This window comes from Archocentrus centrarchus, chromosome 18 (assembly GCF_007364275.1).
Source record: "Archocentrus centrarchus isolate MPI-CPG fArcCen1 chromosome 18, fArcCen1, whole genome shotgun sequence".
In the NCBI taxonomy this organism is placed as follows: Eukaryota; Metazoa; Chordata; class Actinopteri; order Cichliformes; family Cichlidae; genus Archocentrus; species Archocentrus centrarchus.
Window position 1 is genome coordinate 21,642,913 of NC_044363.1, and position 22,724 is coordinate 21,665,636.

At 39.8% G+C, this 22,724-nt stretch overlaps 1 protein-coding gene across 1 annotated transcript in view; it reads right to left on the reverse strand.

Annotated features, from left to right (window-relative positions):
* Positions 1-1,317: 1,317 nt before the first annotated feature.
* LOC115797080 (uncharacterized) overlaps positions 1,318-22,724 on the reverse strand; it is a 54,633-nt gene continuing 33,226 nt past the window's right edge. Inside the window, exon 3 of the mRNA XM_030753557.1 lies at positions 1,318-1,445. Within this exon, the coding sequence (XP_030609417.1) occupies positions 1,318-1,445 (128 nt within the window). The remainder of the gene's footprint in view (positions 1,446-22,724) is intronic.

A 22,724-nucleotide genomic window follows, 5' to 3' on the forward strand; every position in this document is an offset into this window, starting at 1 on the left:
AATCCACTTGTATTTTGTTGTTGTCGTTGTTGTTCTTTTTTTTTTTTTCTTTTTAACTTAGTGTTTAACATTATCACTCTGGCCTAACAAAAAGTATATTTTGCAAAGGGAGCTCACAAGATTGTACCAATTTTATGATGTAGTGTAGTGAAATTGTGTTTAGAGATGCTTTAGTTCATCCATTTGTCAGGTACTACCCATCTTGTTGACAATACCACTTCTATTCACAACATAATTCCATCATTTCAGTACACAATGTATTTACAGTGGATTGCCCTGTCATGGGCTTGACCACAGTCTGACAGCTAAAACCAGAAAAAAAAAAGAAAGAAAAAGAGCCTGAAGCCAGTGCTTTAACATTAAAACATTGTTTCTGTCTGATAAAGCAAGACATGCACATAATCATTCTGCTGCTGTCAGTAGTATATAGTTTCTGCTCTGCGGAAACTTATATGTGACACACACACAGTCACACACTCACTCACACACAATTACTTCCTATTTCCCCTATGTCTGAATATAACTTTAAGGTCTGTGACATTGTTCCAAAGTTCCAAATGAAATTGAAATAGTCTCTTGTGCTCATAGATTATAGATGGTCTGAACTTTAAAAAAAGCATTTGTCTTTTATTTCTCTTTGTACTTCCTAGAACATATAATAAATCTCAAGATGATAAAACCTGGCATACTAATCTTGGTCTATTTCCATCTTCCACTTGAGAACTAAAAGGATTTTGAGCCACAGATAATGTTCCTTTCTATCTCCCCTGTTCATCCCTAACCTTTTGTGTTTCTCTTGGGTAGCTATTGTCTGGAATTTACACAGGCTATTTCAGGACAAAAAAAAGAAGCTGCCTCTAAGTGCAGCCCCATGCAATACTTGCAAAAAATTCTGCAAAGCAGAAATCCATTTTAAACTGTCTTGTGAATATTTTAGTTCTTCTTTTCTTTTTCTTTTTTTTTAATTTCTTGATTTTTCACTCCCAGCTTGTCATTTACCAATGCTTGGTCTGTACTCATTGTCATATCAACATACAAAGCGGTCTTTTAAGTGTAATTTTCTAACATGCATACCATGTTTCTGGATGAGAAACAACTGACAAAAGTCTGCTGAAGCAGACGGCTGGGATGGTGCCTGGAATGTTTAGACTTCCATCACTATTTTTAGACTTTCAGTTTACCTCAGCTTTCATTTTTCTGTTGTTGTGATGTTTGGTTCCAAATTAACAGAAAAAAAAAGGTTTCAGTTAAAATGCATCTTTTCCCAACTATAACCACTTGTCCCATCTGCAAGGAGGTTCTCTGCCATTTTCTTGTTCACCACTGTGACAGCACCCGCAGAGCACATTTGGCTGCAGTCCCATGGAGTCTAATTCCGAGGTTAAGGGACTTATTGGAGTCTATCAGACTGTCCTGCAGGTTGAAAACGTATCGCAAAGGGGTTCCTATTGGGTGAAAACATGACACAGACAGTTACTTACCAAGCATTGGTATGAGGCAAACTGGTTGTTCTGTCTTCTCCTGATTTGCAGCTTAATGTCCAGATCTTTCCACGACTGATTCCCACAACCATAACCATAACCATAACCACTGTTTCTGCTCTGGAACAAGTGGGAGTTCAATTTGTGATGTGCAACCATTTGGTAAACTAAATAATTTCAAATCAAACTCTATATCATGGAGGGGTTTCTGTGCAGAGAGCAACACATGAAAGCTACTTCAGGCAGGCAGTTGAGCTGCACGTGCCTCACTCTCCTCATATCATATACTATAACAAACACACCCTCCTTATGTGGCGGCCTATTTAAGCTGCAGAATTTGTCATCTCTCCCTCTGACATGTCAGCGCTGCTGCTGCTTCGCACCACTGCCTACTGTTTCAAGTAGCTGTTTACTTATCTTGCCCCAATTATATATGCAGCATATTTGCAGGGTATGATGAGCGTGGAGGCAAGAATCCAAACTCTAACTGTATTCTGCTGCTGTAATTAGTTCAAATTTATGTTATGGACTTTCATGGTGTGCACCATGTGACTTTTTTTTTTTTTTTCAAGATGAAGCTTGTTTGTACAGTAAGGGTCAAGGGATGCACTAATGTCTTCCCCATCATTTTTAGATCAATTGGCTTAACATCATGTCAGCTAATCTACACGAGCCAATTATATTTTCCAGTTTCACTCATTAGCTGTTCACAAGGACAGATATTTCAGCAAATCAAATGAAAAATAAAAATATAGATAGAAAAGAAAAACATTTTTGAAGCTTTTTTAATTTATTATTTTTTAATTTATTTTCCTTAAAGGATTTTACACATCCTTCCAGTAACAACAGTTTGAAAAACATCATGGTTTACGTTAAAATTACAAAAGAGTGACTATGGTCACATGTACAACATCATGCTGCTTCCTCCTTTCTTTGTCTGTGTTACTTGATTGAAAAATACTCTTATTCGGGGCAGTTTTGTGTACAGAGAGAGTAAAAGTTACAAATCTGCAGTCTGTCTGCAACTTAGGGTGCAGTAAGTGGAGCTCATACCAGCTTCAGTCTGATGATTCATAACTAACTCTCTATTATTAGTCCAGCTTCTCTTTGACACAGATGATATATGCTCTGTATCAGGGAGCTGCTATTGTTGGAGAGGACTTGATGTCTCTACAAGGGCCAGAGTGCTTTATGTGGTTGCTAGAGATACCCAAATGCATGCTTTAAACAGAGCGCATGTCTGATGATCAAACTACATTCCAAATCTGCTTTTGTTCAGCATTTTTCTGTCAGAACAGATGCTCTGTATCCAGCCATTTTTTTGTAAATTTACTAAGAATTACAATCTGATCAACATGCCTACTTCAAGCAGTGGTTGGCTGAGTATATGAAGCTGTAAAAAAGGGTAGATTTGTGCTTTCTTTTTTCATTAGTCATGCAATCATTTTGTGTATGTATACACTGTAAGAGTCTCATGGCAGTTCATGAAATACAAAATTTCTGAACCTAAGTTTTCACCCATTTTTCATGTTCATTTAGGGGAATTCTAGGAAGTTTCAAACCACTCCAAGTCTAATGAGGATCATCTTGAGCCATCTCTGGTGTTTAAAGGACACAACAGACACACACTATATGGAAGTATTCTCTCATCTGCCTTCACACTTATGTGAACTTGAGTGACCTCCCATTCTTAATACTTAGGGTTTAATATGATGTTGGCCCACTCTTTACAGCTATAACAGCTTCAGCTCTTCTGGGGAGCCTTTCCACAAGGTTTCAGAGTGTTTATGGGAATTTTTGATCATTCTTCCAGAAGCACATTTGTGAGGTCAGACACTGATGTTGGACAAGAAGGCCTGGCTCACAGTCTCAGCTCTTATTCATCCCAAAGGCGTTCTATCAGGTTGAGGTCAGGACTCTGTGCAGACCAGTCAAATTCTTCCACACCAAACTCACTCATCCATGTCTTTATGGATCTTGCTTTGTGCACAGCCTTTTTGGAACAGGAAGGGGTCATCCCCAAACTGTTCCCATAAAGCAGGGAGCATGAAATTGTTCAAAATGTTTTGGTATGCTGAAACATTAAGAGTTCCTTCCACTGGAACTAAGGGGCTGAGCCCAACTCCTGAAAAACAACCCCACATTATAATCCCCCCTCCATCAAACTTTACATGTGGCACAATGCAGTCAGACAAGTTTACCTGGCAACCACCAAACCCAGACTCATCCACTGGATTGCTAGACGGAGAAGCGTGATTCATCATTCCAAAAAACATGTCTCCACGGCTCCAGAGTCCAGTGGAGGTGTGCTGTACACCACTGCGTCTGATGCTTTGCATTGTACTTGGTGATGCAAGGCTTGGATGCAGCTGCACGGCCGTGGAAACCCATTCCATGAAGCTCTCTATGCTTCATTCTGAAGGCCACATGAAGTTTGGAGGTCTGTAGTCATTGACTCTGCAGAAAGTTGTTGACCTCTGTGCACTATGCATCATTTTTCATGGCCTACCACTTTGTGGCTGAGTTGCTGTCATTCCCAATCACTTCCACTTTGTTATAATACCACAAACAGTTGACTGAGTTGACTTAGTAGAGAGGAAATTTCACGACTGGACTTGTTGCACAGGTGGCGTCCTATCACGGAGCTTCTGAGAGTGACCCATTCTTTCACAAATGTTTGTAGAAGCAATCTGGGGAACTGTTGTTTGTTTTTATGCTGAACTATGAACATTAACCACTACTTTAAATTACTTTCGGTATAATTATTTCTTCATTCCTGTAATATATTTTAAGTTACTCACCACTTAAAATTCCTTACCATATAATTATTTCCTGTAAAACACCTGAAAATTACTTACAGTAATTACTTAAATGTACTTACAGTATAATTATTTCTTATTTCTTGTAAATAACCCAGTTATTCACTACTGCTTACAGCATTTTTTATGTCTTGTAAAAATTTGAATTGTTACCCTCGTATTCGAGTGTATTTACCAACAATTTGGTCCATTTAACCATATAAAATGAGCAGGCAAAACAAATGCACATGGAGAAATCACCCTCTTTCATTAATGCCTCCATGTTATTTCAATTTCCTCCTGTAAAGAGGTCATATAGGAATAATTATTGGGGCAAATAATTCTGCCGATCTACAAGGAAATAATTGGCTTTTAGCTGCAAAGAGAGATTTCCTTGGCTGCCTGAACACAGAGACAGCTCTGGAGTCGCTTGGCGTGTGTACAACATTAGCAGGGGACCAGCAGTGTGCAGAGGCCCCAATGACGGGGAGAAATAATTATGAACGGAAGCAATGTTCAAGCCAAGAAGCCAATTTGTAAATGTCTCTTGGTTACTGCTGCTGTTGTGTGTGTCTCTTCGCTCTTGTGAGTATGTCTGTTTATATTTAAATGCATTTTGTGTGGCATTGCACACAAAATGCGTGTGTGTGTGTGTGTGTGTGTGTGTGTGTGTGTGTGTGTGTGTGTGTGTGTGTGTGTGTGTGTGTGTGTGTGTGTGTTTTGAAATGCTGGCTGAGTGTTTATTAGTGCCCATTGTCTTGACCACTTGTCATCCCTTTTTTGAGACCTGTAGTTGCTGAGTTTGAGCCTTAGACTATATATACTATAAACACTGAGCGCACCATGCTGAACCTTACACAGCAAACATTTACCAGACAAAAACAGCTTCTATATCAGGACAATTTAATAAAAGAGTGAAATCCTCTGTGGGTGAATGCTGTTTTCTGTTGGCTATCTGATGCTCAGTAACTGCGGCTGAGCCAGAATTTTAGGTAAACATTAAAAGTATTTTCAGTAAGCAATATGGCATTTTAATGTAAACCACTATAGACATTTCACTAACATGCCAGTTAACCATTAGGTGCTGCTAAATAAGTGATATAATTACATTTAAAGTGGTATTGAGCTATGGTGGAAAAGCACTGTGAGTAACTCCACTTGCATCTGTATGTCTCGCTCTCTCTCCCTCTCTCTCTCTTTCTGCCTCAGGGCCTGCCTTGCCAAACTTGGTGGTGTCACCTGATATGGCAGACGGTGCCCCCTCCCCGTCCCCACACCTGTCAGTCCTGCCACAGTGTCCTTTCCCGCTGGTCATCGGCACCATTAGGGGGTCTCTTCTCTGACAAGAAGCCTGCATGGAGGTGAACATCCCTCAAACCTTCTCTGCAAGAGATCACACACTGATACCACCTTCCAGGGTGTGCTGAGTATTTTAAAATGAGAAAAAGGAGCTTGCCTTTTTATCTAGTGATTTTGCACTATGGTGTCTCAAAAGAGAGACATTTCTGTAAGGATCTGCTAAAAATATCGTATATTTTATGGCGGAAGGGGATGGGGGGTGGGGTGCGAGGGTTGGGGGGCTGGGGAGAAAATGAATATGTATGTGCATATTTATCCGGAAAATGATTACTTGCTGAAGCATTCATTAATCGGTTTTCATAATTCATTCTCTGCATATTCTCCTTTTTATTGAATTTAAACAAACCCATTAACGGGGATTAACTTCCCTGAATGAGACTTTGGTTCTCTTCCCAATTGCTTCCAAAAAGGGCCCCTTGTTCCGTCAAGTGGAATTACTTGCAAGCGTCTGCAATCTCCTCGGAAAAGAATTATAGAACACAAGGGTGTGCTACACCGTCCCTCCTTCCCATTTTTGCCACTCTCCCTAAAGTCAATTTATAATCACTTTTCAAAGGATATTTCCCCTCATTGTTCATTTTTTTTTCAGCTGGGGTGTGTGTGTGTGTGTGTGGAAAATGTTTCTGCAGTAATGAGAGCATTATTGCGTGTTGTTTTTAATAACTGGTAATTTGTGTTTGACCATCATCACCATCTCTCCCATGGTTGTTGTCAAGTTATTTTCATGGCCTTTGTTGCTGCTTATTACATGGCACTAATTATAGCCTGAAGAGAATTGCTTTTCTGGACCCTGACCTCGTCCATCTACTTAAGGCCACAGAGAGGATAAAAAAACAAAAAACAGTATGAAATGAATGAAAGAACCAAAGGAGGGTATGGGGAGCTTTGTAGCTGATTATCCATAAGGCATACATTAATGATAATTGGATGAGAGGATATGAGTGGAGCTGTGAGCAAGAAATGCACTCCCTTTTTTTTCTGCAATATAGTCAAAGTTCTGTTCACTACTGCTCTTCTTCCTCCAAAGAATTAAGGAGAGCCAACAAAGTCTGCCATTAAGTCTGGGCACAGGATCCCACTGCCTTGGGGGGGCATCATAGTGTATCCCACTGTGTAATGCTCCAGATCTGTAAGTACAGCATATATTGCATATTACAGTATGCTGAACAGTTCACTTCAAATTATATATATATATATATATATATATATATATATATATATATATATATATATATATATATATATATATATATATATATATATATATAAAAATCGTAAATACACAATATAAAATCGTATTTTGTGTATTCGTCCAGAACGCCAAAGAAAACGCTCTGCCATCCAAGAAAGGATGCAACCACAAAGGGTAAACATGGCTGCCAGCATTATTGTTCAGGGGATAAGCCTCCCAAGCAGGTGTGTCCCGAGTCACAAAGCTCACATGAGCACACCAGTGAAGCAGCTCTGTGGCCGCACTAAACCAATGCCTGCTCACATGTGCAAAAAAGCAAACTCAAAGAAAATGTGTACACGCCTGCATAAACGCACACATGCAGAACATGCAGTCATGGCTTTAACTTCAAAGCATTTACCGATTGTGTACCAGATGAGATTTATTTGCCCTGTTGGCACAGCTTGAGAACAACATGTAAATGATGCCAGCCAAGCCAATTAGCTTTGATTCAGACATGAGACAGGAGGCCAAATATCAGACAGGATAGACTGGTTTTTGCTGTGACAATTTTCAGCATTAGAGCATCAAATGTTGGCCCAAGTGAAAACAAAACTAAATAAAATAGTGCACTGGCTAAGTGGCCGGAGATTGAATGCAAGGCAGGTTAAAAAGGGAGCGAGAGAAATCTAAAAGATATTTATCTCTCGTGGCACATGAAGGTCTCTCTGCAGCCGTTCCTTCATCACTCACTTTTGCATCTCCTTTCACCACTTTCTCCGTTCCCCCGGAGCCCTTTGGTGAAAAAATGGCAAATGATCACGCTTCTGTGAGCACCATCTGGCAGCTCGTACACTTATAGCACCCATCACATCTTTCACTTTTCTGCCAACCTACAAAACTATACACAAAGCACTTTTTTTTTTCCCATTGCAAAAAAGTATGTAGGAGCTAATCATAATAGGCCATTTCTGTGTTTATCCTAATTAAGCAACTGTGCAAAAGAAACATGAAAAGTAGCTATAACATCTTTTGACAAGGTTCTCACCTTAAAGTGGCTGATTTGGCCACACTGATGGCAAGCTTTAAAAAAAAAAATACTAGATCACTTCAATATTAAAGAGCCAACAATATGGCAAGAGAAAAAAAAAGTGATTTATTTTGTACAGAATATGTTGCATGCAAAAATAGGATACAGTAAAGTTCTCAACCTGAACTGCTGAGAAGCTGACCTATACCTGTAATTCTTCATGCAGCAGCCAGCCCCTGGCTGCTCCATCTTATTCTAATACTCAGTCCAGTACTCAAGGATTTCAGTCTTATTCCGTTTTGCAACACATGCGGTTTTTAGTAGGGACAGCAAGTGGTACAGTAAATGGACTGCTGTCTGACTGAAGCGCTCCATGTGTTTTTAAAGTAAAAATGTATTTAAACTATAAGCCAGATTCCTCATTCCCACTTGCAGTTTTATTGCACCATCACTATCACACACACTGATGACACGCTGCAGGGAGCTTTAGGGGTTCAGTATCTTGCCAGTGACACTCAACAAGCAGACCAGAGGAGTTCAATATGCACATCAAAACAAAAACATTCTGATAGAAGTCTGCTCTACTGCTATCTGAAAAGTTATTTAATACTACACTCTAAAATATTGCAGCAGTATAAACTGTTGTCATTCTAATATGTCTGGTAGTACGCTGCCCCTTTGTTATTTGGTGTATATTATGTCTCCATAATTAATCGAATTTTAATATCGATCACGATTTTGGCTTCATGCAATTAAATGAAAAATGACTGAGCAACATTAAAAATGCTCAGTCAATTAAATGTGAAGAAAAAGCCAATGAGGTGTCCTGACAACATGCATACATGTGCACAGCTGTTCCCTGCACCGTGCTGCTTGGAGTTTCTACTGTAGCCCCTTTCTACCAGCCTGGATGAGTAACACTGCATTAAAAGAAAGATATACAACAAAAATCAAATGTCTAGCACAGCAGAAGGCAAAGAGCTTCTCCATCGATCCCTCCCTCAATCTGTTGGTTGGAAATACCTCATGTTTAGTGCAAGTAATGTTAACCAAGAACACATCGTATGCAAAGAGTGCTGATAAGTACTGCAAAGTAACACAACCAACTTGTTTAACTGCCTGAAAACACACCAATAAGTGCAATATAAGGAAGGCCAAGAAAAACAGTGCAGTGTTCGCTGACCTGACTCGTCCATCGTCAACTCAGATGTTCATAAAAGCAAGGATGAACAGAACGCCAGTGTATAAATCCCGCTCACAGACACATGGAAATATGCAACACAATCACATTCCATTTGGCCAAAGATACACGTTCACCAAACATGGTGAGCAGGAAACGTATGTTATACACTCGCACAATTATTTTTTCTAAAGTGGGAAGACCTGTGCTGTAGGATGGATGGATGGATGGATAGATGGATTGATAGATAGATGGATGGATAGATGGATTGATAGATAGATAGATAGATAGATAGATAGATAGATAGATAGATAGATAGATAGATAGATAGATAGATAGATAGATAGATAGATACTTTATTGATCCCAAAGGAAATTAGGGCATCCAGCAGTTTGATATGCTCAATTAATAGAATACAAACAATGGAGGTATAAATTATACAAACTATACTAAGAATGTGCTCTGAAAACAAGGACGAGAAAACAAAGCAAGTGTCTGATTTATAGAGTGCCAAATATTAACACATGTAATGATGTATGTTAGCAGGAATGTCACACGACATGAATGTGAAAGCAGTTTTGTCACTTAAATGAAAGAATAATGAGAAACAATTGTGATTTCAGTGTTGATCAAATAGAGATAGATTACAGTTACACTTGAATGAATGAAGAGGCAGGAACATGTTGAAACAAACATTCAAGAAAAACATATTTTTATACAAATAAAATACTAATTTGAAGAGTCTCACTGCAAACTGCATATTAATTTCATGCAAACAAAAGCATCAGTGTTGCTTCCAGCCTAACACATATTCATTTCCACATTTTTGTTTCCACATTTTACATAAGTCATATAATGGAAATTTCTCCACGTGTGTTTTTGGTCATTAACAGGGTGTCACAGAATGTTTACATCATCCCATCAAGTGACTTACAGTCTGTAAAAAAGCGAGGTGACAGTACTGTGTGTCTCTGGTTTGGAGACTCACTTGATTTTCGCTGCATATTGTATTAGGCATAGTGTGTTGTGAACTTGTTAATCTAGTTTTGCGTGGTGCGCCATGCCAAACGCAATTGGTAAAAGGGTGAAATGGATTGTGTTAGCAGACATAGATAAGATAAATAATTCTGTGGCAATATGGTATCCAAATATTTATATAACAGTGTGTGTTAAACAGTTCTAGAGTGCCCTGAATACATTTGTGGATAACTGACAACACAAAAAAGCCAATGGAAAACATTCAGCAACCATTTCAATACAGGTTAGTATATACTTTAAGCAGCTGATAGACCTACAGTGTTGTCTGGGTCATATTTTATCGGTGCTATTATTATTATTATTATTATTATTATTATTATTATTATTATTATTATAGGTTTAATGGAAGTCAAAGGTACTGCATCTCTCACCTTGTCACTTATTAATCCACACTGAAATCAAAAATTGAATTTCTATCAATCTTTTTGACACAATGACCAGTTTTGATTGTTCTCCCTCATCTTATTTTACATTATTCTTCAATATTTATGTTAATTTTGATCTTGGTTGTAAATCAGAAAAAAAGACAATCCCAAATTGTTGGTTTACAATAAATCTGAGTCCCATCAGTATCTCACCTGCTGACTGCAAACTGTTGTGGATAAAAGATTCAGTTAAATCCCAGGTTAACCTCATACAAAAGCAAGTGTGCTCACCCAGTACACTTGCTTTTTAAACTAGTGTTGGGGGTGGTGTGGTGGGGGGGTCGGAATAAATACAAATAATGAAACTGCTTTCTGACACACTTTTGGCAGTTGCAGAGGAAACTGTTCAGCTAACGGGCAGGAGGTGAGTAAGCAAAATGTAGAAAAATGAGAGTTGGAAATGTTGAAATGAGGGGACACTAGGCAGCGTGAGAGAGAGAAAGAGGCAGAAGCAGACTGACAAGTGAGTGCAGAAGTGACACAAATGAAGGGAGAATGTATGAGTGCAGAAAGAGACCAAAAAAAAAGGACAGACAAAAAGGACACTTCCCTACCACTTAAACGCAGTGGATGTTATTTAGAAAATCAGTCTCAAGCTTCAAGATCGTTTCTGACAATTTCTGTGAGTGTGTCCAAACTTTTGACTGGTACCGACTTTAAGCACTTTATTTACCGCACATCCACAGTCAATTGGACTTTGTATCTAGTACCTGTACCCACAAACTTAGTTGAAACCCCGACATCATCTCCCTGGTCAAAACTGGTTGCAGTTTGATGCCACCGACAGACAGATGTTTACATTGTTTCCATGTAGAACAAAGGTCAGATCGACCTGTCTGTTACAAAGTGAGAAATATCGATCTAATTATTAAATGAAGGAAGTAAATGCATCTGTCTTTTAGAGGAAAAAAAGACAGCTAATATGGTTAATACATGAACAGATATCCACACAGTGTCCTCGCCACATACATAGAACACCACAACCAGAGCCTGTTTTTTGTTGGGTTTTTTCAAATACACTTTCAAGCAATTTACAGTTTTGCACATTCAAACTCTATTTCATTTGTGACATGATGAACTTAAATGTGCTGAAATCTTAAAATTATTCCCTCTGTCTGCAGTGTCAGCATCATAGATGCAGGAATGCTTCTTTTAATCCGAGAAGTCAGCCAGATCCGTAGCATAAATGGCAGATTTAAAAGCAAGACTGGGTGTCAAGAAAACCCAATGTTGAAATGTTCACCGAGTAGGGTTCAAACCAGGAACCTTTCTTGCTGTGAAGCAACAGTGCTAGCCACCGCATTACCGTGCCACCTTAAGTTAAAGCATCAACCTGATGGCGTCTCTACAGGAAGTCTGCAGAGACACCACCTTCTCCCTCATCTTATTCTTGAGCGTGGGGGTTTGAGAAAACCCTCCAAAAGTTTCATGGTAATTCATCCAAAAGTTGTTGAATTCTTTAGGCCAGATGCTCAGTCTCTGAACTAATAATTCAAGCTTACATCACAGCCTTGCTCAAAAGTTATAGTATTTGCTAGAAGAAGAAAGATACTAATTGAATGGTAAAATCAAAACATTCACTGAAGCACTTTTTTGAACAAAGGTAATGAGCCATAGCCAACACATCTGACAATGCGACAAGAACAGCAGCAGCTCAAGGCTGCTGCTAAAATTGGCTATAAAGACTGACCTGTCTGAACATCCTGTTTTCAAAAGCCTCACAAATCTGGCGGAGGAGTATCAGCTCACATTCTGTAAATGATATGTTTTATTTTTAAATGGAAAAAGCTTTAAAATCAGCGGCTGCATTTAAAGTGGAAGGCATTCTGTGACCAACGCAAATATAAAATGTCATCTGCTTTACTTGTTAAGCCAAGTAAACTGTGCAAGTGGAAAAACCTGCTATCACAAATCTGAGAAAGTGTAGCTCATTAACTGCTGAAATTTTGGCGCTACATGATTTTTACAAGAAAGTGACAAAATGTAGAATACATTTAATTAATATTTCTATATTTGATTTTGTTGGTGAAAGTGCAGCGATGAATCACAGGAAATTCATTTCACATTGGGAAAGTTTACAGGTTCACATGTGCAGTAGGATAGCATGGAGGTTTGTCACCCTACACTTTGAGTGATCGCACTTGGATTATTACTCAGTGCATTTTATGTGCTAAAAAGAAAATGTTCTCCCCAAGAAAATGACTACAGAGATCATCTGTGCAAGCAGCAAAGCAGCAACGTCATTTTGAAGTCAAGTGACCTCTAGCCAGGGCCTAACCAGGGTTTAGAAGTTAGTGAGGTCCAGGAATATTGTATCATAATGTCTCATATTTAAGGTGTAGCACCTGTGCTCCCATGACCAGTAGAAAAAGCCACACTTCTGAAAAGACTACACTGTAAACCCAGATTTTGATTTGACTTAAAAATATTGAGTTCATATTACTTAAAATTACTTAGAATGTGAACATTACTTGTTAATGCTGAGTAGACTGTACTTTTGGTCTATCTTATTGTAATTATGTGTTTGAGTTCAAACAACTTAAAAATATAGTTTATACTGGTTTTAACAGACTGGCTTAATACGCAGCAACATGGTGGCGTAGTGGTTAGCACTGCTGCCTCACAGAATGACATCTAGAAGGTCTGGGTTCATTTCCACCTTGGGCCAAACCTCTCGCTGTGTGGAGTTTCCTCCCACAATCTGAAGACATGCAGTTACTGGGATTGGGTTAATTGCTCACAGGTGTGTTAGCAATAGGCTGGTGACCTGTATGGGGTGTACCCTGCGTTACTGCCTCGTCAGCTGGGATAGGCTCCAGCCCCCCCCCCCCCCCCCCCCCCCCCCCCCCCCCCCAGTGACCATGAAGAGTATTGACTAAAAGACATTTTAATTTTTCACGAACTATAAAAGATAAGTTTGGTCAATTAGAACATAGAATTTAGTTCAATTGGTAATGGAGTAGTGCTTACTTAACAAGCTGAGTTAAATAAATGGGTGGTGATTGCTTAAACTGCTTAGTATCTGCAGTTACTGAAACTCTGTTATTAGTACATTCAACTTCCACTTCCATTCCAAAAGGGCCTCAAGTACATTGAACATAGTCTACTGCACTTATTCAACTGTTTCAGTACTTAAAAAATTTAAGGCAATGAGTTATCTTGGTTTTGTTTACAGTGCAGGTCCTACAGTTGCAGTACAATAAAAGCCAGAAATTCCCCAAACTGTAAAGGACTTTATTTTGTACAGCTTCACTATTTTGCAGGAGTGACTGTGTATATAGAAATACTGCAGATGAGAGTGTTGTGTATAAAACAATGACATATGACAAAATACAGAATTATTCAGTCACTTGAATTTAATATCCCAAGGGAAAGTTACTTACTAAAAGGCTCTGGCCCTGTGGAGCCTCTGATTCACTCCTTGTGTCTAAACAAACCAGTTATCATAAATCCACCTAACCCCAAAACACAACACAATGAAAGGGAATGGACCTTAATTTGTACAACTCCCAGTCTTTTCAAAGAAACAGCGTCGCTCATTGAGTCAAGCCAATTTTTGTCTGTTTTTAACAAAACAAAAAAAAAATGATTGAAAAATATTACATGCCCATATGTCAGGTGTGATGACTTTTGCTGATTATCCTGGAAGAATAATGTTGTAGTATAATCAATGCGCCTCATCCACTGTGTATCCAACTGAACTGAGACTGAAAGCGCAAGTAAACAGGGAGTGAAAACAAAACTTGGTTCCAAGGCTGGAACTGAAGTGTCCTTAAAGAAAGTTGGATAAGTTTATCTCCTTATATGGACTTTGCCATTTTAAGTAGAGACACTGTGTATCTGGAACGCTTGAGTGAGTCATATGAAACGGCAGGAACAAATGGCCAAGATGATCATTTGAGACTGAAGGACTGTTTGGTTAGAAGTCTTAAAATTGAGGGATTCTGCTTCACTTCTTTATTGAATGTGATCATGGACTGAACATTACAGATTAATGCCTCCTATTCGCACAGATAAATTACAGTCAGTTCAGGCTGCAAAATTATCAGTCCTCTCACAAGCACCCTTTTCCCTCCACAATCTCTGTTCTGTGTAATTGATGGGAGCCCAGCTATTGAGTATTTTACTGAAGCTGTCTTGCCTGTAATTTCAATCAAGACTTTAGTAGGGCAAATCAATAGGACAGGGTCTAAATGAGAAACTATAATGCTGATTCTGTCCCATATCTGTCACATGGCCAATGTATTACACCTAGCTCTTGGAAGCTTTCTAATCACTCAGATGCTTATGCTAACAAATGCACACAAGCACTGTCAGTATCATCATATCAGTAGAATAACATGAATTTAGTGCATTAGCAGCGACAGTTGTTAAATTGCCAACATGTTTATGTGCTTGAGAAACATGTATGTTACACCAGTTTTATATATATATATATTTATATATATATATATAAAATTGCATAAAAGCATAGTTGGGATTTTGTTCCCCTAGAATTTTGACCAAGCTAAGACATATCCATATCAAAAATAAAAACACCAAACATATATCCATATCACTTCAGCATCACATTTAATGTTTTTATCGGCATGCCGATTTTCTTTGGCAGTCCAGTTTATGATATCAGCACATGGACCTGTGCAGATACGTCATTAATGAGAACTCCCTTGTTGTTGACTGTGTTTGCAGTTTGTCTTAGCCATCCGTGGATCGACAACGCCAATAAGCCCGCGTGAGCCAGACCCAAGATTTTCTTGCAGTTGAAGCCAAGTGGAACGTTGTTTGTCTGGGCCTGCAGCCAAGTCTTCCATTAGGCCTTTGGCCCAGGTGAACAGTAATTAAACAAGGCTGCGCTGAGTCGGCACTCCGCATCTCCAGTGCCTCTGCATTCACATGATTTTTGTTTATGTTGCTCTCCAGTGTATTTTTTTTTCCCTCTCAGTGGGGACGTGAGCCATATGTCTGTGTTTGTATCTCTCCGTGTGTCGACAAATTTGCTTTAGAGCAGAAGTTTTCTACCTGTAAAAATGTGTCTCCCCAGGAGAGAGAGAGAGAGAGAGAGAGAGAGAGAGGATAATGACTCAGGCAAAAGAAAGATGCACACTGGTGGTCTAAAGACAAGAGAACATTGTTCTGCCCTTCCCACTAACATGGTCAGCAAGGAGCTGCAGTACTGGCTGAGAAATCTCACTGAAAATTGTATTATATCATAATCTTGAAAGTAATAAAAGAGTTAATAGAGGTAATAAAAGCATGAATTTGTTTTTCAGTATCACTCTCAGACAAGATATTTTTAATTGTAGAAATATTGCGCAAATGCAAAAAAAGCAGTCCTACAAATTTGTTTAATATGTCCAAGATTCCTCACAGAGGCCAAAGTAACGCCGTCCAGAGTAAGGATCAGGTTAGGCACCAAACTAGATACAACTACTGTGCTAGATTTCCAAAATCTGAATAATTTAAGGTTAAAAGAAACTCTCTAAAATCCCCATAACGGAGGGATTAATAATAAAAATGTTGAAAGTATTAACCGATAACGAATCAAGGACAGTACTGAGGAACAGCAGCACTGTCAATCAAGTCATCCATGTTTGATAGCCACAAATATTTCCTCTTTGAGAAGAAAAAAAAAAAAAGAAAAAGTAGAGAGAGTCAGTCAAAGCAGGGGTGGATAAAGCCATTATGGTGTAAGTGCAGCCATTGTTGTTTTGATTCTTCCTCACTCTCTTACTCTGTTCCAGGTATCCACAATCAGTGGCAGGAGTGGAGGGAGACTGGCAAAATAAGGGGGATAAGGTTTGAAGATGGTATTGAGAGAAGCAAGGAGGAAGGAGTATTTCAACAGGAGAAAGAGCAATAACAACCTAGGAAGCACATAAACAAACAATAAAGAGATGACAGATGGACACTGCAAAGAGAGAGGAAGGAGGCAGTGGTGGTGGGAGTGACGGCAGAAGATGCCTCCTCACCGCACATCCTCACTTTTCACTTATCCTGCTCTACTGCTCCGCTCATATTGGTTAGAAAGTAACCCCAGGAGGGAACAGACAAACACAGAAAGAGACTTAGAGAGTGGGATAGTGCTGAGGCTGCATTCACAGAAGATTACAGTGCAGGCTGATCAGGCTCTCCACCATTTTCTCTACTCTGTGCAAAGATGTGGCTGCCTCCCTTTGATCACGCCCGCAGCAGTGAGATCACACAGGTAGGGCAAATAAATGCAGACCCTTCTGCTGCATATGTACGCGCAACACTGCAACCAAGATGGGAAATCAGACTGTATGTGTGGAGGACAATATTTGTATCTCATTGCAGGCTTTCATGCAACTGAGTGTGAGAGAAAGAGACACAACAATTGAAGCTGAGCAAGTGTGTGTGTGTGTGTTGGGTGCGAGTGTGGGAGGGTTCATGAGGAAAAAGAGCGATATTCAAATCTCCTAATTCATTCCCAGCAGGGATGAGGATCGATAGCTCTTTATGAAGGGACTTAGTGAACTAATTAGGTAGCTGAATGGTTGTGAATTCCAAATGAGCTGACCGTGTGCACAATGAGAATTAAGTTGTGGATGTGCGACAGCAAACTGAAGGCGACTTAATTCACGAAAGTCCCCCGAATCCATCACTTGAACAAGATTACTGAGATACACACACACACACACACACACACACACACACACAAGCTCAGGTGTATGTGCACAAATCCATGTACATTTTGCTCTCATCAACATAGGATAGCTAGTGTTGCGTGCAGATGCCGTGCTTGTTAGGCTGTTGATTTCTATCAGAATGGATTATTTTGTGTTTGCTGTTGTGAGTAACAAGTTAAGCGTGAAACATCAAAAACTAAAGGCTGGAAAATAGAAACTAGGAGGTTATGAGACAGGAATAACAATTAAGGCTAATCTCAGCATTACGTTCTGCACTCCAGGCAAAAATGTTCCAAAGCAAGTACATTGAGTGTTTTGATAACTCTCTATGGAGAGCAGAAAGGAATATTAGCTTCTGAGCATTTCATTAGTAAGCAATACTACAGATTAACTTCCACATCCTCGACCCTGAGATATATTTTGAGATTATATTCCATCTTATTTCTTGTCACATTAGTGGGTCAGGGGCAGGATTGTGGCTTCACAGCTACAAACTTCTGGGTTTGAATCTGCAGCTGAGCTCAGGCCTTTCTGTGTGCAGTTGTCATATTCTCACTCTGCTTGCACGGGTTCCCTCCGGGGCCTCCGTTTTCCTTCCACAATCCAAAGACATGTGCTAGGCGATTCTAAATTGGCTGCAGGTGTGAATGGCCTGTCTCTATGTGATGGAGTGGCAAACTGTCCAGGATGTACTTCGCTTTTCATCAAGGTCAGCTGGGATAGGCTTGCTTGTTTTTTGGGTGGACTGACCTTTTTGCTCTTGTTGTAAAGTGGCCTGTCTGTACAAACTGAAGGCAACTTAATTCAGTGGTCCCCAACTTTTTTTCTTTTTGATCTTTAAAGCTGTTAACTCTCATCCTGCAAACTGGGGACTGTGCAGACCCCAGAAGTGTGTGTGTATACTATATATATATATATATGTTGTCATACTTCACAGATTTCACAGTTTATTCCTGATGATGTCACATTATTATTTTATATTTCTGCTTTGAATCATTGTTTTTTAAAAATACAAATACGAGCCCTCCTAAATTAATGTATCACACAGTGTAAAGGGGGTAGGGGCAATCTATCAGTCATTTTAGCAAAGAAAGACCTAGATGCCATTGTTGCCTTCATCCTCTGGATGGGGAAGTTCCCAGATTGAAGGTTATCAGAAGTTTGGAAATGTTGCCAGATCTACCTGAGACAGCAGGGATGTGCTCTGGTCATGTCACACATGGAAGGATAGCCAGTATTGCTACATCCCTAATCCAAGAAGCAATGACTCTCCTGACAGTGAGGGAAAACTCCTCCTGCTGACGTGACTGTCCAGTGCTCGGCTGGAAAATCTACTAGACAAAGCCATTACCTTTTCACCCAGAACACAATCAGGAAGGTAGCAACTTTATGCTCCTAAAGTCACATGCCAGCATGCTCTGAGCATAGCATGAGGCAAACGGCCTGAAGTGTGTGTTTAACTTTAGTTGTTTCCAGTCCCTGCGCAACCATTTCCAGTCCCTGCATTGCCAGCAATAAGTCAGACTTGCTCTCGGTGGGTCTCCACCTGGGTTGCCCATTGTCATATCTACAGTAGATGTAGCTGAGGGTCAGTGGTCTCAGGATCTTGTCGTTGCTTTCTGCACATGATGTGGCTCTGTTGGCTTTATTGAGCAATGACCTACAGCTTGCACTGAAGCCGTTTGCAGCTGAGTGTGAAGCGGATGAGATGAGAATCAGCACCCCAGCTCAGAAGCCATGGTTCTCAGCCAGAAAAGGGTGGAGTGTTCACTCAGAGTCGGGAATAAGTTGCTGCTCAAAGTGAAGGAGTTTAAGTATCTTGGAGTCTTGTTCGGGAGTGAGGAGAGGAAGGAGTGGGAGATTGACAGACAGACTGGTGCTGTGTCTGCACTAATGCTGTGGTGAAGACAGAGAGCTGAGGGTGAAAACAGAGCTGCTGATTTACAGGGCAATCTAAGTTCCTACCCTCACCTATGGCCATAGTCTGGGTTGTGACCAAAAATAAATAAGATTGCAGATACAAGCAGCAGAAACAAGATTCATCCGAAAGGTACCCACTACTCCTCCATACTAAAATAAGCCAGTTGAGGTGATGCAGGCCTGACTAGGATGCCTCCTGGGTGCCTTTTCGGTAAGGTGTTTCAGGCAAGCCCTAGAAGGCCTTTGGCTGACCCAGGACATGATGGAGGGATTATCTCTTTGGGCTGGCTGTACATTTATTTCATATCTTTTACATTTTTTTTTCATAACTAAGGATCCTTTGAGAAGAAATACATTTTGGTATTATTTTGCTGTCATGACTGCTTCTTACAGTAACTGATTCTTGTGCTCCTCAGGGTTCTCAGTCAGTATTCCATGTATGTAAATATGTTGGCAGGATGATGGTTGATTATGTAAAAGTGGCATAGCTGTAGTAGGCGTTCGTAGTAGTACAAAATCAGCCTCAGTATCTGACTTCCCTTTACATCCTTCTTTTAGGTTTGTTAAAGTTTCAAAGCTTCATCCTACAGCTGCAGTCCAACCAACTGCTTTCAGCTATTTAATTTAACTTCAGCTCACTTGCTGACTCGTGCTATTAATCACAGCATGAGGTTGGAAAATTATAGCTGAATTAGTTGGAAGGCATGTTTTAGCCAGGTTTTGTTATTGTAACACTTGTCTGCTAAACACCACCAAGTATTTTCCTAATCCATATCAAGATAAATACGAACAGATTTTGTTGTCATTTTTGAATTAATAAAATAAAACTTTCCACATACTCTTGATGAATTGTACTCCCTGGGGTAAATGTGTAGCTTTTTCACAATCAGTGATTTTATTACTGCAATTTATAGTGTATATTTAAGAGCATGTCATCATGATTTGATATGGGCTATAAGATAACAGCTCTCATTTGTACACAGTCAAAAACCAATAAACCAACGCAGCTGGTGTTCCGCAAAGTTCTGTTACCAAATGTCTTACATTAGATGCAAAAATGACCATTTTATATCAAATATAGAACTTTTCCAGTGGTCTTTACAGCATGAGGAACTGTGGCTGCACTAAACCGATTTAAATGATACTCAATTCCCTGTTATTTGATCCACTGAGCAAATAAAAAACTCTTAACACACAGACCACGAGAATCATTTTAGCCATTTTACTGGAAGATGCAACAAACGAACGCCAATTTGCATTTGAGGAAGCAAATTGTCAGACTGGATGGGGTGTAGCTGGGGATGAATAAGATAATTTGTCAGTGAAAATGACCACTCTGCTGTCCAACTGTCATTTTTATTAAAGAAGGTAGAGGCAAGCATTCATCAGTGTCAGTTAAGGCTGCTCATGGCAACACTCATAAACTCTCCAGATACACAGCTTACATTTAATTCCATCTGCCTGCCTGCTGCATTACATTTCCATGATGAGCTCTCCACTAAAGGGAGGCTGCAATTAGCCCCATACCTTGTGGCAGGCGCACACTTAACGCACTTCTCCCTCTCCTCCGCAGCTTAAGAAATGGCCAGTAATTATTATCAAGGAGGATATTAGAAGGACTTTAGATGTGGTCAATTTGCATGCAACAGTGTGGGCCTTATGGATCATGTATGCACAATTAAACAAGAATTAGTCGTCATGTCGCTTGCGGCCTGTTAGCAGAGACATCTTGCATCAGTGAAGTGCAACTGGATTTGACTAATTGTCAACTGAAGTTTGATTTCTTTCCCCCAGTGAAGGGGGAAGCTGTTCAGTTCAAAGACTGACACAAAACATGTTTGCTGCAGGGATCAGGGAATGACACGGTCAGACCCGCTCCTCAGTCCAGACTGTTATGTCTTGATAGTCGCTGTGCAGACTGACATTACATTTTGTGTAGACATTCATGGGCTGAGGTGAGGGGTGGTCTCCTGACTTTTCCTTTAGTGCCCCCATGAGGTTGCCACTTATTTTTATTATTATTATTATTATTTTTAGATTGCTATTTCTGTCTAGCATGTGTTTTTAGTTATGGGGTTTTGTTGTGCTATGAACATAATTTCCATACTCACCTCTGACTGGGGAGCTCTTTTTTTTTTTGTTTGTTTTTTCTGAGTTGAGATGACTAACATGTTTGTTGGCTTATTGTGCTTGAGAATCAGAGAACTGGGGGCACAGCAGCAGTGCTTTAAAACTTGTAATTTTGTATTAAATAAAACAAACCTGTGCATTTGTTAATGCAGGTATCTAGATGATCATGATCGGCTGGCACCTGGCTGCTGCTTGCACCACATTAAAAAGATATTTGCATATTGGCTAGTGAAGCTCAGCAGGACCAGGACTCATTCGAGCCTTTTTAAAGATTAAAAAAGCTATTACAGCTTTTTTAATCTTTACAGTATGGCTCAAGTCTTGGATGGTACAGTGGGTAGGAACTGGGTAAGTGGGTAGGCGGGAAACTTTCTCTTGACAAAAAAAATCTCAGTGTCTGATAAAAAGTGGTAAGATTGTCTACCTTCTCTTTGAATAAAGATGATGCTGGGTATAAATGTTCAGCGCTATTCTGTTGCATTACATGCTTATTAAAAAGTTGAATTATCAGTTCTGCTAATATCATAATAAAGCTGGAAGTAAAGGTCTCTGTGGCTCAACACAAGTAACAGGCTTCCTGCAAAACAGAAATCCCTCTGAGCCAACTCCTATCATCAGGCTGTTGCAGAGAGATTGTGCAGAGTGATTGAAGGGTTCCAGTCACTTGGCCGGATTACTGGTTTTGAGATGATAGCAAGATTTAATAGACCTCTGAAGGCATCAAAAGGCAATTCTCATACAGAGGCAGACAGAGAGCCTTTGCCCCTCCCATTGACCTTCGACTGACCTCCTACTGACTCGTTAACCTTCACCTTGAATCAGCAGCATCTCTCTTTTTGAGCCCTCCAACCCATTTCTTACTTTCCCACATTCACTTAAAGGTTTAGAATCTGTTAAAGTCCTCGACCCTTCTGTCCCTAGAAACCATTACTCCATCAAGATTGAAAATCCTCTTCATTTTTTTTTTTTTGGTTGTTTGTTTGATTCACCCTCTGAAACCTTTTTGAAGTCCCTCTTATTGGAAAACAAAAATAAAAGTGTGTGTTGAATTTATACAAAGTCATAGTAATACACACATACAGCGTGCATACCAGCTCTCATTCTTTAGCTTATCTGTCCAGTTTACTTAATGAACAGAGTCTTTAAAGGTCAGTCGTGTTTCTAGTTTATATAACAGAAAGTTAGTGTGGAATTACATCTTCCAACAAACCGATGCATTCTCACAAACGTATAATGAATCCATTAAAAATACAAATGAGTGGGCACCAGTTTGTGGAAACTGCTATGTTGCCCCACCATTGTGAACACGGTGGCTGACCCGGACATCGCCGTTTTGCCTAATTGCATTCACAGGCATTCGCGTGCCGTGGAGGGACATTTGAATTTGTGCCTGCACCTTCACACTCAAGCTATGAAGCATCATACATATGTTTTCTCATCTGAAAGGGGTCCCTTCACCAAAGAAGCAATAATGCCAAAGAAAGAGACAGCGCAACCGGCATCAGGATAAAACATCATCCTCTTCCTCCTCACCTGACAACATGC